The 14,495-nt window shown below is 48.3% G+C and overlaps 1 protein-coding gene and 1 long non-coding RNA gene across 16 annotated transcripts in view; both read left to right on the plus strand.

The window, feature by feature from the left end:
* The window catches only part of LOC122456916, a 32,120-nt gene extending 27,202 nt beyond the window's left edge, over positions 1 to 4,918 (plus strand). Inside the window, exons 2-3 of the long non-coding RNA XR_006276088.1 lie at positions 3,917 to 4,107; positions 4,813 to 4,918. This is a non-coding gene — a long non-coding RNA (uncharacterized LOC122456916). The remainder of the gene's footprint in view (positions 1 to 3,916; positions 4,108 to 4,812) is intronic.
* Positions 4,919 to 8,331: 3,413 nt separating this feature from the next.
* CACNA1B (calcium voltage-gated channel subunit alpha1 B) overlaps positions 8,332 to 14,495 on the plus strand; it is a 505,831-nt gene continuing 499,667 nt past the window's right edge. For all 15 annotated transcript variants that reach the window (XM_043498957.1, XM_038374486.2, XM_043498961.1 and 12 more), the window contains exons 1-2: positions 8,332 to 9,119; positions 11,427 to 11,532. In XM_043498957.1, coding sequence (XP_043354892.1) covers positions 8,860 to 9,119; positions 11,427 to 11,532 — 366 coding nt within the window. In that variant the 5' untranslated portion in view covers positions 8,332 to 8,859. The remainder of the gene's footprint in view (positions 9,120 to 11,426; positions 11,533 to 14,495) is intronic.

Consider the following 14,495-nt stretch of genomic DNA (forward strand, 5'->3'; position numbering starts at 1 on the left):
TGGCTGTCAGAGGTGCTGAGCACCTGTAACACCTTATTGAAGTCAATGGGAGCTGCAGGTCTCAAAACATCAGGCCATCAGCTTTTTTGGTCTTAGAATGTGAGTTTAAAATGCACAGACCAATTTCCCAAATGAGAAGAGAACTCTGCAAACTCTGCTTGTGTACTCTCCCCCTTGGGTTCTCTGAAAGCTGACAGAGGACTTTGGGGTTCTGTGCTGTGGGTTATGGCCTCCCTTTAGGTGCCTCATTCCAAGCATTGGCAAAATTGGAAATATTGCGTTGTATGTTCCTGTGTCAGGGACCTTCTCCAGGGCTGTGGGCAATCTTTTCTTTGTTCCCTTAATGCATTAGCACATTATCTTCCCCGTCACTGAGAAGAGTAAAACATTCCTGGATAAGTCATGGTCTGTCTCTGTTCAATAATAAGGGTGGTAGTAAGTTAGGCAAAGTGTTTTCTCTTCCTCTGTGTAACTTTACATGCAAGTGATAAGAGCCACACAGGCAAATTTCTAGTGGGGACAAACTGAGGCATTGCCAGTTTCATTTGGCAAGGAGAGGGGAACTGGGTATTTGTGAAAGTGCATAGCTCAGGGCCACTGGTGCTAGGGTAAGACAGAGAGGAGGCACTGTGCAAGCTTCTCTTCCTACCTTTCCAGCCCTGACCTGGAACAACCTGGGTAGTCCAGACTTGGGCCCCCTCTACCAGCGTTGGTAATGCACGTCACTTCTGAACTGCAACAGTTACTGCTAACCCAGTCTTGGCATGTAGCATGACACTGCCATCTCAGCTGGGGTCATATTTTCAAAAGTATTTATGTGCCTAAAGATGCAGATAGGAACCTGGTGGGATTTTCAAAATGCCAAAACGGGGTGGCACCTAAGTCCCAATAAAACCAATAGGAATTAGGTGCCTAACCTTTTGAAAATACCCCTCAGTGCCCATTTTTATGTTTATGCACTAGGCCCAGATTTTTAAAGATATTTAGGCATTGCTCCAATCAGCATTGTGTACCTAAGTCTTATTTTCAAAAGTTACTTAGGCACTTAGTCAGGATGAGACATAGGCTCCTAAGTTACTTAGGTCTTGCAATGCTGAGCAGAGCAACATCTAAATACCTGTAAAATTTGGACCCTAAATGCCTTAGAAAATCTGTCCTTTAACACCTAATTTGCTACGGCCTACTGCATGGAGAGAGTTTGTTTCAAAAAGTGTGGTGGATTTCTGTGATGCTGCCAAAATAGCTACTAAAAATTAGGCTGAGATCCACCAAACTCCAGGTTTACTGGGGTGGAAAAGTGAGTGTATCATCATAGCCCATTACCTTCCTCTGTTTGCTGCCAAGTCTTCAAGGATGAGGGTAAAGAACTTTGTAAAGAACAAGGTCAGAGGTACTGGTGAAAATAAATGTACAAAGTCTGAAATAAAAATAGCAGGACCCATTCAATTCAGCATCTTATTCAGCACCCATCACCATGGTATCTGAGCACCTAATTAGGTGCAAGCAGGTGCAGTCTTACCTGATTGGACTTCACTGGCATCCACAAAGGAAACCTGTAATTAGCATTGCTGGGGCTAAGCCATGAGCATAGTGACCTTTTAAATGGGAGTCTGGACACCAGACTGTGGGCTCCTTGCCTCTCCTCACCACTCAGTGAGTAGCTGAGCAGACACCATTGTTCCCTGCGACCCTTGATGTGATATGCAGCCAGCATAGCAATTTTTTTTAACCCTTTATTCTCCAGACATTGGCCTTAACATCCAAAGTCTTTACTGACTGTGAATTTCTGACGGTCTGATTATTTAGCTTATTGGGTGAGAGCACTAAGCTGTATGCAGCAGCCTCAGACACGTTAAACCCCCTTCTTCTGCAACAAAGAAATGGCTTTGTGTGGGTTTCATATAAAATAGCCTTTTAAAAGAATGGGGGGCAAGGAACCCATCAGAGAGATGGGATGGCTTGCAGCCGACTTTAGTGTACAAGGAAATGCGTTCAGTATTAGAGAATGTGATATGAGAGGCAGTGTGGGCCAGTGGATGATTCGGGATTCAGGATACCTGGGTTCCATTTCTGACTTTCTGGTTACTGCTCTATGGCCTTTCTTCCTCATGTCTGCTTTCCCTCCCACCCTGTGTCTCTCCTGTCCTCTCACTTCAGGGGCATGTCTTTTACCATGTTTGTTCTGTGCCTAGCACAATGGGCCCCAATCTAACTGAGGACCCTAGGTGCTAATGTAATACAAATAATAATAAGGGAACCAAATGGGACATTGCTCTGAGTCTAGGAGAAGTGTGAATAATAGGAATATTTCCATCAAATGGTTTTCTTTTCAATTTGTTGGACATTTTATTTTGTTCTTTTCTGTCTGATACAATTTAAAGAGCATTAACAATCCCTCCCATCCCCACTCTCTCCAGTCATCTTTTTCTCAATGGTGTTAGGTATGCTCTGACCAAGCTAGGAATAATCGTATTGCACTTCCACAGTAGGTTTCACCCCAAAGCTCTCGGCTAATTGCGTCACAGAAGGGCTGTACTTTCTAGGTGATAGGTAGACATTGCATGCACAGCAGTTAGGCAAGCAGACATTTGTGGCCAAAAACACGGGGGAAGACCCTTATTCTTACCAAAAGTGCCACTGGGTCCTGAATGTGAGGTGTTGGCTTTGACCTAGAGAGCATTATTGGCTTGATCTTCAGAAATGCTGAGGTTTTTAGTAGCTCTTCCATGGCTGATCCATATCTGAGGTCACACCTTGGCTCCACAGCTACTGATAGACTGGAATAAAGTTTTGCTCCATCCTTAGGTGGTGCACAATTTTTTGGGGGTGATGGTTTTGATAAATGAAGTGCCAAATAATATGCTCAGTTGTGGTCTTCCCATGGCCTCATCTGAATCCAAGCAGGGTGTATGCAGAGGAACCTTCCCCTTCCCTCTGAGAAGTCATTTAAGATGTGGGCCAGCCCCCATGGGAGTCTTTGGAATGTAATGGCCCTTCCTTCAGTTTACATTTAGTCTCTTCCCTATAGCCTTTCTACTACTATCTCTGCAAAGAGATACCTGCTAGACTACAATCTTGGTGATGCAGCCATAAGAGGATGTTGGTGTGGTGTCTTTCCCAGCCCCTTTGCTTCCAGACAGAAGACCAAGCTCAGGCATCTGGGGCATATCAAACTGCAGGTGACCTATGGTGCTTCCACATGGTTGAACCAAAAAGCCCTAGAGTTGGGGCCTAAATTTAGGAATTTCCATATGCTCTGTTGTCATGGTGAATAGTGTCCAGTGTGTCCCATAAGAATCCTATCCCACTAAATAGGGGACAGCAGCCCCTTTATATCCAAATGGCTGTAACTTTGTATCATTCTCTTTAGCTTGCCATCGGAATGTAGGCTTAGCTATTCTGGATCAAAATATTGCTCCACCAAGCCCACTGTCCTGCCTCAGGCACTAGCCAATGCTTGGTACTTCAGAGGAAGACGAACCCCCTCACTGATGGTGCAATGTTGCTCTAGGTGGAGGATGGGGGAACGGCAGAAAGAATAATTCCTCTTTGGTGGCAGAGACAATCGGTTGGTGCCATAAAAGCATGAGAAGCACCATCATCTTCACACTGGTAACTGTAAAACATTATTCATAAAATGAGCCAGTCCATTTTTAGAACAAAACTATTTAATGTTTTGTCCGCTTGCAGTTGTAGATGCCCCAGTGTTTTAAATATTTCCTTATTGGCTTGAAATTTGCTGTCCATTAATTTCCTTGAGTGAGCCCTTGGTCAGGTAAAATGTAAGAATATTTTTTTACTGTTCTTTTCATACTCTTATGTACCCAAGATAAATCTTCTTGTTTCCCTTTTCAAGGCTAAATAATCCTAGCTTTTGCAATCTGTCTCTTATACTTAAGTCCCTCCATGTCTCCAGACAGCTTCGCTGGCCTTTTGGATCTTTAGAATCTCAGCTTGATATTTCCAGAGGTATAACAAAACAGATCATGCAGCTGCAGAGAAGGGCATAGCGGAGGTGGTAGTATAGACTCATAGCTAGCACACTTCAACTGGGAGATATGAGTCCAAGGTTTTATTCCCGGATTTACTATGGGCTTCCTGAATGGGGTAAGTTCTGACCTTCTCTGTACCTCAATTTCCCCATCTGTTAAATGGAGATAATATTGATCTACTTTGCAAAATGCTGTGAGATCTACTTATGAAAAGTACGATATAATATCTGGGTACTAGTTTAATGTCATTACAACGTTTGCATTATTTTCTAGTCATTATGAATGTACCCAAGCATCCTGTTTAATGTATTGTTAACTGCAGCTCCACAGTTGACTTTCTCATGGAGAGAGGCCACATGGTCTAATGGATCCACACAGAATTGGGGGATAGTGCTCTAATTCTGGCTCTGAGTTGATTTGCATTATCATTGTGGATATGACCCTTCAGGCAGGGTTCTTCAGAGATGCACCACTCTTGGGGAAGACATCAGGATCTGGAGGTGATGAGCACTTCTAGAAAGCCCCACATACCCAAAGCTGGTTGAAATATTTTTTATACAAAGATTTTTCCATCCAAAAATGGGGGGGTGTTAGAAATGAAATTGTCCGTAAAAAATGTCTGTGCCAGTAATAAGTGGGTTTTCATTGAAAAAATGAAAACAACAAAAAGGCTCAGGCTTTTAGCAACCAAAACCAGAAATTTGCAGGTACCATAATAATAAAAATTAATAATAAATCCACTTTGGAATGTTTTGGTTTGTAAATTCAAATGATTTTTCGTGGAAAACATTTAATAAAAATGAAAAAAAAATTTCTACAGGGAGAAAAATAATTTCCCCACCAGCTCAACCCATAACCGCCCTGAGCCCTGACTTTTCCATCTGTACAATGGGGATAATAATTCCCTGCCAGCTAATCAATAAGGTGATGTCTTGCGTTTTGAAGATGTAAAATCTATATAAATCCTATTTATTTATTTATATTTTCAAGCTGTCTGGGATGACTCCCAAGGTTGTTTTCCTCTCTGAGGATCTTGCAAATATCAAGCCCATAAGGACATATGACCTGAGGCTATTTTTGTCATTACCCTGCAGTTATCCACAGGTTCAACTGTGATTTCAAAAGAGATTGGGGTCAGATTTTTTTAATGGACGGGTACCCACAGTTGGAGCCACTGGGAGACTGAATGGACAGAATATAGGACCATATTTTCTTAAGGCTTCTGCATGCACAATGAGGACAAGATTTTCCAAAGAGCCCAGCACCGAACGTGCACCCAGTGCGCTGGACACTTTTGAAAATCCCTGGCCTGGACTGTGGGTGTTGGGAAACCATTTCTATATCTCCTCTACCAGCAGGCTGTCAATTCATCAATTGTATCTCTACGGGTCTCTACACTGGAAGCTCCTTTATCAGCATTTTCCCTATAGACCTTAGAAACCAAGATAATGTGGCTGTGTCAGAATGGTACCATGTTTGCCTTACCACCAAGGCAGGCCGTGATGTCATTCCTCCATTTTTATTTGTTTCTGGGTTCCCTTGATTTAAATGTCATACTCTTTCACCCTGGCTCTAAAACAATATATTGCCTGTAATGATTATGCAAGCTTCCACACAGGTATACAAGAAAGCCCATCTAATTCCAAAGCCCTGTGGAAGAAGCCAGTTTCTTCTTTAAAGTCACATGTTAGCAGACAGCAGCTGACCCTATTTATGAATACACTTCTGTCCCCAGCAGATGTGAGTATTGCAGCCTTGCCTAAATGGTGGGTTGGTTTTGAACTGAGACAGCTTGGATGATGAAGGCAAAAATACATTAGCTGCTAGGCATGAGATGAATCCAGGATTTCCTTTTGGGGGAGAAGTGAAAATGTCTTGACTGACTTCTCTGGAGGGTACATTTTTAGAGTTACTAATTGTTATACCAGGCTTAGTCTAGATGTAGAAGAAGGGAACCCGCCCCGCTACCTAATGCAGCAGCATTTGATGCAGAAAGCTGCAAGAAGAAGGAGAAGTTAACTTCATGACCTACACTGAAAGGAAATAAAAGAGGATGTTGAAATAAAGAGGATTAAAGGATTTCATTGGTAAATACAGGGTTAAAGGTAGCCAGTGTTCACACCAAGGGGAAGGAAAGCAAGTTCTCCATAATGGAACAGTTGTACAGGTTCAGATAGGTGGCTGTTAATGCTCAGGTACAGAGAGATGTGTGTACACACACCCCCTCCCGCATCCCCGCTACTGCTCACACACACACACACACACCCCGCATCCCCGCTACTGCTCACACACATACACACACACCCCGCATCCCCGCTACTGCTCGCACACACACACACCCTGCATCCCCGCTACTGCTCTCACACACACACACACACACACACACCCGCATCCCCGCTACTGCTCACACACACAGACACACACACCCCGCATCCCTGCTACTGCTCACACACACCTCCCCCGCATCCCTGCTACTGCTCACACACACACCCTGCATCCCTGCTACTGCTCACACACACACACACACACACCCCGCATCCCCGCTACTGCTCACACACACACACACACACACCCCGCATCCCCGCTACTGCTCACACACACACACCCCGCATCCCCGCTACTGCTCACACACACGCACACACACACACCCCGCATCCCCGCTACTGCTCACACACACACACACACATCCCTGCTACTGCTCACACACACAGACACACACCCCCCGCATCCCCGCTACTGCTCACACACACACACCCCGCATCCCTGCTACTGCTCACACACACACACACACACACACACACCCCGCATCCCCGCTACTGCTCACACACACACACACACCTGCATCCCCGCTACTGCTCACACACACACACACCTGCATCCCCGCTACTGCTCACACACACACACACACCCTCCCGCATCCCCGCTACTGCTCACACACACACACACCCCGCATCCCCGCTACTGCTCACACACACACACACACACACACACACACACACACACACACCCCCGCATCCCTGCTACTGCTCACACACACAGACACACACACCCCGCATCCCCGCTACTGCTCACACCCCCCCCCGCATCCCTGCTACTGCTCACACGCACACACACCCCGCATCCCCGCTACTGCTCACACACACACACACACACACCCCCCGCATCCCCGCTACTGCTCGCACACACACACACCCCGCATCCCCGCTACTGCTCACACACACACACACACCCACACCCACATCCCTGCTACTGCTCACACACACAGACACACACACCTGCATCCCCGCTACTGCTCACACACACAGACACACACACCCCGCATCCCCGCTACTGCTCTCTCACACACACACACACACCTGCATCCCCGCTACTGCTCCCGATCCAGTTTTTATTATTAACCACAAACCAGTTAGAAAAACCAGGGACCTTATCATGCCCTCGGGGTTAAGCCGAACTCCCCCTAGAAGTCAGGGAGGGTTTCTGCGGCAAATCTAGGGTAGGGCCCAGGCCCTGGGCTCCAGATGATCTAAGAGCCCCCCCCCGCCCCGCAATCAATCCGTCCAGGATCAGCTCCCCGGCGAGGCTGTGTTCATCCCGTCCCGGGGGGGCGCGGGCCGGGGGGGGGTCCTAGGCTTCCCTCAAACGCGTTACTAGTCCAACAGGATCCGCCAGCCCGGGGCTTCGGTGGCTCCGATTTCTCCAGCCTGGCCGTGGCCCCTGTGTGGCCGGCCCTGCGCCCCCGCCGCCCGGCTCGGCCCGGGATGTTTGCAGCGCGCCCTGGGTGCCAGGCGGGCACGGGCCGCTGCCGGCAGGACTCCTCCCGCCGAGGCGGGCGGCAAAGCCCGGCGCCCCCCGGCCCGCTCCGGGCGAGCCTTTCCGCAGCTGGACAGCGCCCCGCTGGCAGGGGCGCGCGCGCGTGGGGCCACCTCCTTCTCAGTTCTCCCCCCCCCCCAAAAAAAAAACCAACTCCCCACTTCTAGGTAGCCCCACTTCAGCCCCAGCACCGTCCCCTCGCCCCCGCCCCAGCCCACGTAGTGGGGCATCTCTATGGCATGGATCCAAGTCCCCCACCCCGCTTTGCACCCAGCCCAGATCACTGGGGTGCGGATGGGGGGGGTGTTGTGGGGGGGGAGGGGGAGCGAATGGATCCCCCCCCCCCCGCTATGCATTCAGGAGTCTGCCAGGGCTTGGCAATGAAGCTGGGGGGAAGATAATCTTGGGTCTCTCTCCCTCCAGGGGTTGTGTTGGCCTGGGCGGAGCTGCCGCAGCTGATTGGCTGAGGGGAGTCACCGGGCCGGGCTCTTATAGGGGGCTGAGGCGCCACAAGCCGGTTACTCTGAACGTTTCCATTCGAGGGGCCGGTGCCTCGGGGAGTCTCCCCTGCGCCGCGCTCTGGCTGCCTGCCCCGGCCACCGCCGGAGGAGAGGGGAGCCCCAGCCGCCCGGGGAGGAAGGGGAGAGAGCAGGCCGGAGGAGAGGAAGAGAGCTCGGGTTCCTGCCCCCCCCCCCCAGCCCGGGGAGCCATCGCCCTCCCGCGGGGGAGCCGCCTGGATTGGGAGAAGCATGAGTTCGGGCCGGAGGGAAGGCACCTGGATGGGAAGTTGAGCGCAGCCCTCTCCACGCCCCTCCGCCGGGTCGGGAGCGCAGCGTGGCCGGCCTGACCGGCCGGTTCCTACCGACCCCTCTGCTGTTTCCTCTCCCCAGCTGCAGCCGGACGAGCCGAGGCGCAGCCCCCCCCCCCTCCCGCCCCCTTGCCGCCCTCCCAGCAGCGAGGCCCCAGGAAGGAGCGTCCTGGGTGCTGGGATGCGTCTTCCCCCTGCCCCGGCTGCCAGTGTGGAGTGTAGCGCCCGGCTCTGTGCGCTGCGAGAATGGCTCGGTTCGGAGATGATCTGCCCACCCGCTATGGAGGCGGAGGTCCGGCCGGGGCTGGAAGAGGGAGCAGCCGGCAAGGTGGCCCCCCACCCGGCCAAAGGATGTACAAGCAGTCGATGGCCCAGAGAGCCAGGACTATGGCTCTCTACAACCCCATCCCCGTCAAACAGAATTGCTTCACCGTCAACAGATCCCTCTTCATCTTCAGCGAGGATAACGTTATACGAAAATACGCCAAGAGAATAACCGAATGGCCATATCCTTTTGGGGGGGGGGGTGTGCGGAAGGGGGGGGGAAGGGATCAAACCAGGCTGAGTGAGTCTGGGGGTAATAAAAGCTTGGGGTGTGTGGGTGTGTCTGTGTATAAAACAGATCGGTGAGTGCTTGTGTCTGGGTATAACATAGAGGTGTGTGCGTGTGTGTGAGATCTAGGGGTAATATAACTGTGCTGTGTGTGTGCTCAATCTAGATGTGTGTATCTGGGGATGATATAGGTGTGTGTATCTATAACAGAACTTGTTTATAATACAAGGGGTGGTGGGGGTTGAATATAATATATGGGTGTGAAATACAAGTATTTTTCTGTGTGTGTTTGTGTGTGTGTGTGTGTGTTATGCGTGCACATATAGTCACATTTCCTGCTATTTAGAGCAGTGCAAAGGGATCTGGAGGACATCTGAGGGTAAATTATGGTTCTTATTTTAATATTTTAGCCTCTCTCTCTCTCTCTGCAGGAGGGCCAATGTGAGGTAAAATGGTGACACCTTAGCATTTAAGCTAGTGCTAGGGACAGCAATAATCAAGGTCTCCTTACTGACATCTTGCCAATACACAATTGTTGCAGCCTGGTTTTTACCACCCCACCTTGCCCAGGCTGTTTCAATGAGAACTGATGTTAGCCCTCTCACTTTGAATGGGGTATCAGAAATACCTGGAATCAGGAGAGCCAAGGGTTGGGTTTTGGCTTGGTTTGTTTTTTAAATACTCAATGGCAGAGTGAGGCAGGACACGAAGAGGCGGTCCGTGGCTGTATTGCAAAAGGGGCAGATGCTTCTCATCCCAGAACCAGCTCCCTGACCAAGTGATCTGCAGAGACCTCGCTGGGAAGGGGGACTCTGCTTCTGTTGTGATGCATGCGGTGGGAGGCTAAATCCTTGGCAAAGGGAGCCAGACTCTTCCTTTGAGGTTTAGGTTGCCAGGGTGCATGTGTGCTGTGGATAATGTGCACCAGCAGGAATGCATTGCACTGGGGAATCTCAGGGGAGCCTGTTGTTTTCATTTCATCTGAAATCACACACTTATTAATCCTTTGCTAGCAGCAGCAAGGCCTCCTCTCTGCCTCCTAGCAACCCTTGCACTTTCCAGGAGCCCAGCTCCCATTCAAACCTCCCCAGCTTGAATGCTGAGGGTGGCTGGTGGGAGTGGAATGCACTGGATTGGTGAATATACTTTCCCCACAGTGATCTCTCCATTAATGTTGGCAAACACAGGGATGGCAGCTGCAATCCAGCCTGGAATAAACAAGCAGCAAAAACCCCAGGGGCAGCTTTTCTGCCAGTCTAGGGGCAGTCTCGCCACCTCCCCCTCCTTCTCCTTTACCACGAAGGAAAGGAAATGTACAAACTATAGAAACCCCAGAGTCATCAGGAAAAGCAGAGCTACAAAATGTCCGCAAACCCCACTTTCCTTGGGGAAGTTCCAGCTCAGTCCAGAGACAAGTTAAATGTATGGTACTTGCCAAGGATGCTCTCTGGGGTGAATCCAGTACCCTGCTCCATGGAAGGACTCAGTTGTGGTGAAACTGCGAGGGGTAGACCAGGCACTGTCCTTGCCCGGGGGAGCTCTCCGCGGTGCTGGAAGTGTCACTCACTCTGAGCTACTCTTCAGTGCTGGAGCTAGGCAAGGGTTTGCTCATGTGCAGGTCAGAAGAGAGAGAGAGAGAGAGAGGCAGAGGTACAATATTCCCAGCTGGCTTTACTATCCCGTGAAGCTGGTTTCCCTTCAGCAGCCATCTACACCTATCAGGCACTGTATCTTTTGCTACACTTTGATCTGGCATGGCAATCTATCAGTAATTCATATTTCAGAGCTAGACAGAAGGCTTGAAATCTAAGTTCCCTAACCTGTCACGTACTTATTTACATAACATGCTTAGATTTAAATTCCAGAGAATTACTAACCCGTATTTCAGCGGAGGACATCCAATTTTACTGTCTGTTGGGGGGTACTTTAACTTGTCAATCTTTTTTTTAAAATCAAAACTTCCTGTTTGCTTCTGGAAAAAGAAGAAGACGAGAAAGCCAGAATTTGTAGAGGGATTTTGTGTGACCAAATCTAAATGGCTGGTTCCCAAAGAAGGGAATTGATTCCTTAACCTGCCAAAGCCACCCCTAGAAGGGACTGAGGTATGATTCAGAGAAAGCCTGGTTAAGGGTTTCCAGGAGAGACCAATGCCACTGGGATGATCAACATCTGTAAATGTGTAATAAGAATACATGGGATTATTCTTCTTGCTGAAATTCTCCTTGTGTCAGCTAGTTTCTTCTTTAACTATTGGCCCTACTCCATTTGAATACATGATTTTAGCTACAATCATAGCCAATTGCATTGTTTTGGCTTTGGAGCAGCATCTACCAGAGGATGACAAGACACCCATGTCAGAGAGATTGGTGAGTTGCATTTATTTATTTGGGTTTTTACTCTTCTGTGGTAAGAGAACCTACCCACCCCGTGCTGGATTCCCTTAGCAATCTTTTAAAGATACAGTAAAAGCTGTGTTATCCATCACTTTACCAACTGGAAAGCTCTAGAAGCTGGGATTTCTGATATCCATTAAAAGTCCAGTTGGTGCGGGGCCAGCAGGCTCTGCATGACTCCCTGGAAGCAGCGACATGTCCCTGCTGCTCCTAGGCAGAGGAACAGCCACAAGGGCTCCGTGCATTGCCCCTGCCCTGCCCTGAGGAACTGCAGCCAATGGGAGCAGCGGGGGTGGCACCTGCGGGTGGAGGCAGTGCATAGAGCTGCCTAGCCATGCCTCCACCTAGCAGCAGCAGGGACATGTCTCTGCTTGTGGGGAGCTGCCTGAGGTGAGCACCACCCGGATCCAGCACCCCGAAACCCATCCCACTGCCCCAAGCCCCCTCCCAGAGCCCACAACCCACATCCCCTCCCATGCCCCAACCCCCAGCCCTGTGCCCCCTCCCTCACCCAAACTCCCTCACTCTTAGTTAACCAAATTTTTGACTTACCGGCACCTCCCATTCCACCAACATGCCAGATAAGAAAGCTTTTACTGTACATGTATAAATAAACAGACCGATCAGTTACCCTAAGACCAAAACAAATAACCCAGCCACAACATGAATACAACAAAAATAAATGACGTTCTCTATATGACCCCCACCAGAGTCGCACACCACTACTAGTCAGCCCTGACCATCTTAAAGTCAAGGGAGAAAAGTTGGACCCCTGAAGACCAACAAACTCAGGCTGTCACGGACCAAGGTGGGAAGAGAATTCCAAAGGCTTCAGTACTATATGTAGAACTGAATGACCCTCTTGGGTCATTTTCCCCCAGTATTCTGTATAGAATACAGAGAGTTTTCTTTACTCTCCAGATATCATCCTACTGAAGATACATTGTGGGAGACCTCTCAATGCTAAACTCTTTGGATTTAGAAAAATTTACTATCTTGCCAAAAAGAAACCAGCTTACAAAGAAAAGTAATTTACCAGCAGGCTTTATGGTAATGAGTCAATTACATTATTTCAAATGGAAAATAAGAATAGCTTCAAAATAATCCTTTCATTTCTTATCACCCGATGACAAAATGGGCAATGTTTGGTTTCATTTTTTTCTTACTCTATGCAAACTGGAGTGACTTCCAAGCTGGAATGAATGGATATTGGTGCCTGTTCAGTGGGGGACTAAATCTGAATCCATCTGTGTTTTACATGTATAAATGAAATGATGCAATTAAAGTAATATTAGGCTTAAGGCCAAAAGCTCGGAAATTAAGGAGATTCTGATCTATGGTTGTTAGTTTCCTCGGCTTTGCAGTACATGATCTCTAGAATAGCACATTACCCTGAGCAGTGTCGATGAGCTGAATAATTCTTTAGTAAAAGGAATACAATCATAGGTGATAGGACTGGAAATGTATCCAGGATCATTTACTGGACCACCTTTTCTTGTGAAAGTTGACCTGCTAGTGTCTATTATTTATTTGTATTATCAGAGTGCTTAGCAGCCCAATTCATGGACCAGGATCCCATCATGCTAGGCACTCCACAAACCTATGAATTTCCTTAATTGTATCTGTATTGATTTCCCCCACTATTGAGTTGAAAATAGCGAAGGAAAAAAAAGAGGAACTCATGCATACATGTCCAAACTTTTTACCATTCTAGGATAGTGTATTGTTATCAGTCTTGGGATTTATTAATTGGGGAAGGATGGTTTTGTGATGAAGGCACTGTCTGGGACCCATCTGGCTTCAGTGTAAAGATTAAGGACTGGATAAATCTGGATTTTTCCCTTGGAGTTCCTAAAAATATGAATCGGCAAAGGGGCAAAATGATTTCCTAGCCTACACTCACCCAGTAACTCTTAAGTGATGGATTATTCCAAGCAACAAGGGGCACAATTAGCAAATCTCCTTTTATATCCCTACATTTCTCTAGAGGTAAGGGATTGGGGATGTGGGATGGGGGAGAGAGGATAGGGTTCTATGCCATGTCTGAAGCTGAGAGGAGCATTTTATTGGTCTTCTTCTCCCCCCCCCCCCATCATTTTAGCACCTTTCCTCAAGGTTCCTCATTGCAGGTGGTGTCCTTCTGGGATGCCTGTCAGTTGCTGTCAGTGTTACTCGTTAGTGAACCAGAGGTTCACCAGTGTGTGGCATAAAATTCACCCAGTTCCTATGAGTTAAGTGCACAGTCTCTACAGCACTGCCAGCTCTTACTGACTGATGGAGTATGAGTTGATCCGTAGGTTTTTGGCCCACCGATGGTGGACAGCCATGTCTCAAAGGGTGAGTGTACCCTGTGATAAAAGACCTGCAGCATGGCAGTGGCTGGCTTAGGTAGCTGACAGGCTCATGGGGCTTGGGCTGTGGGGCTATAAAATTGCATTGTAGAGGTTCAGGCTTGGGCCGGAGCCTGGCCTTTGAGGCTTTGTAAAGGGGAGGGTCTTCAGCTTGAACCCGAACATCTACACTGCAATTTTATAGCCCCGCAGCCCAAGCCCTGCAAGCTAACCCAGGCTCTGAGACTCTGAGCCGCAGGTCTTTTAGCGCAATGTAGACATATCTGCAGGCAGCCTTTATAGGTATGTCTACACTATGTACTAAGCCTGTGTCTGTGGGACCTGGGCTTGTGGATTCAGTGTTTCCAAGCCCTTGTTTTTTATCCCTGTGTAGGCATACCCGTAGTGTGCAGTATAGGCATGCCATGGGGCCAATTTAGAGTGTTTTGATAGCCATAGTTAAGTTTGCCAATTAATTTCCATTCTAAAGGCCATACCATAGAATCACGTTGATAATGTTTTGAAGTTAGATTATCTCTTTCATCCTCAAAGTGTGTTGCAAAAAATAAGTATTGCTAATGAGAAATAGTTTTTGTTGGTTTTCCA

The sequence above is a fragment of the Dermochelys coriacea genome, chromosome 16 (genome assembly GCF_009764565.3).
Source record: "Dermochelys coriacea isolate rDerCor1 chromosome 16, rDerCor1.pri.v4, whole genome shotgun sequence".
Classification (NCBI taxonomy): Eukaryota; Metazoa; Chordata; order Testudines; family Dermochelyidae; genus Dermochelys; species Dermochelys coriacea.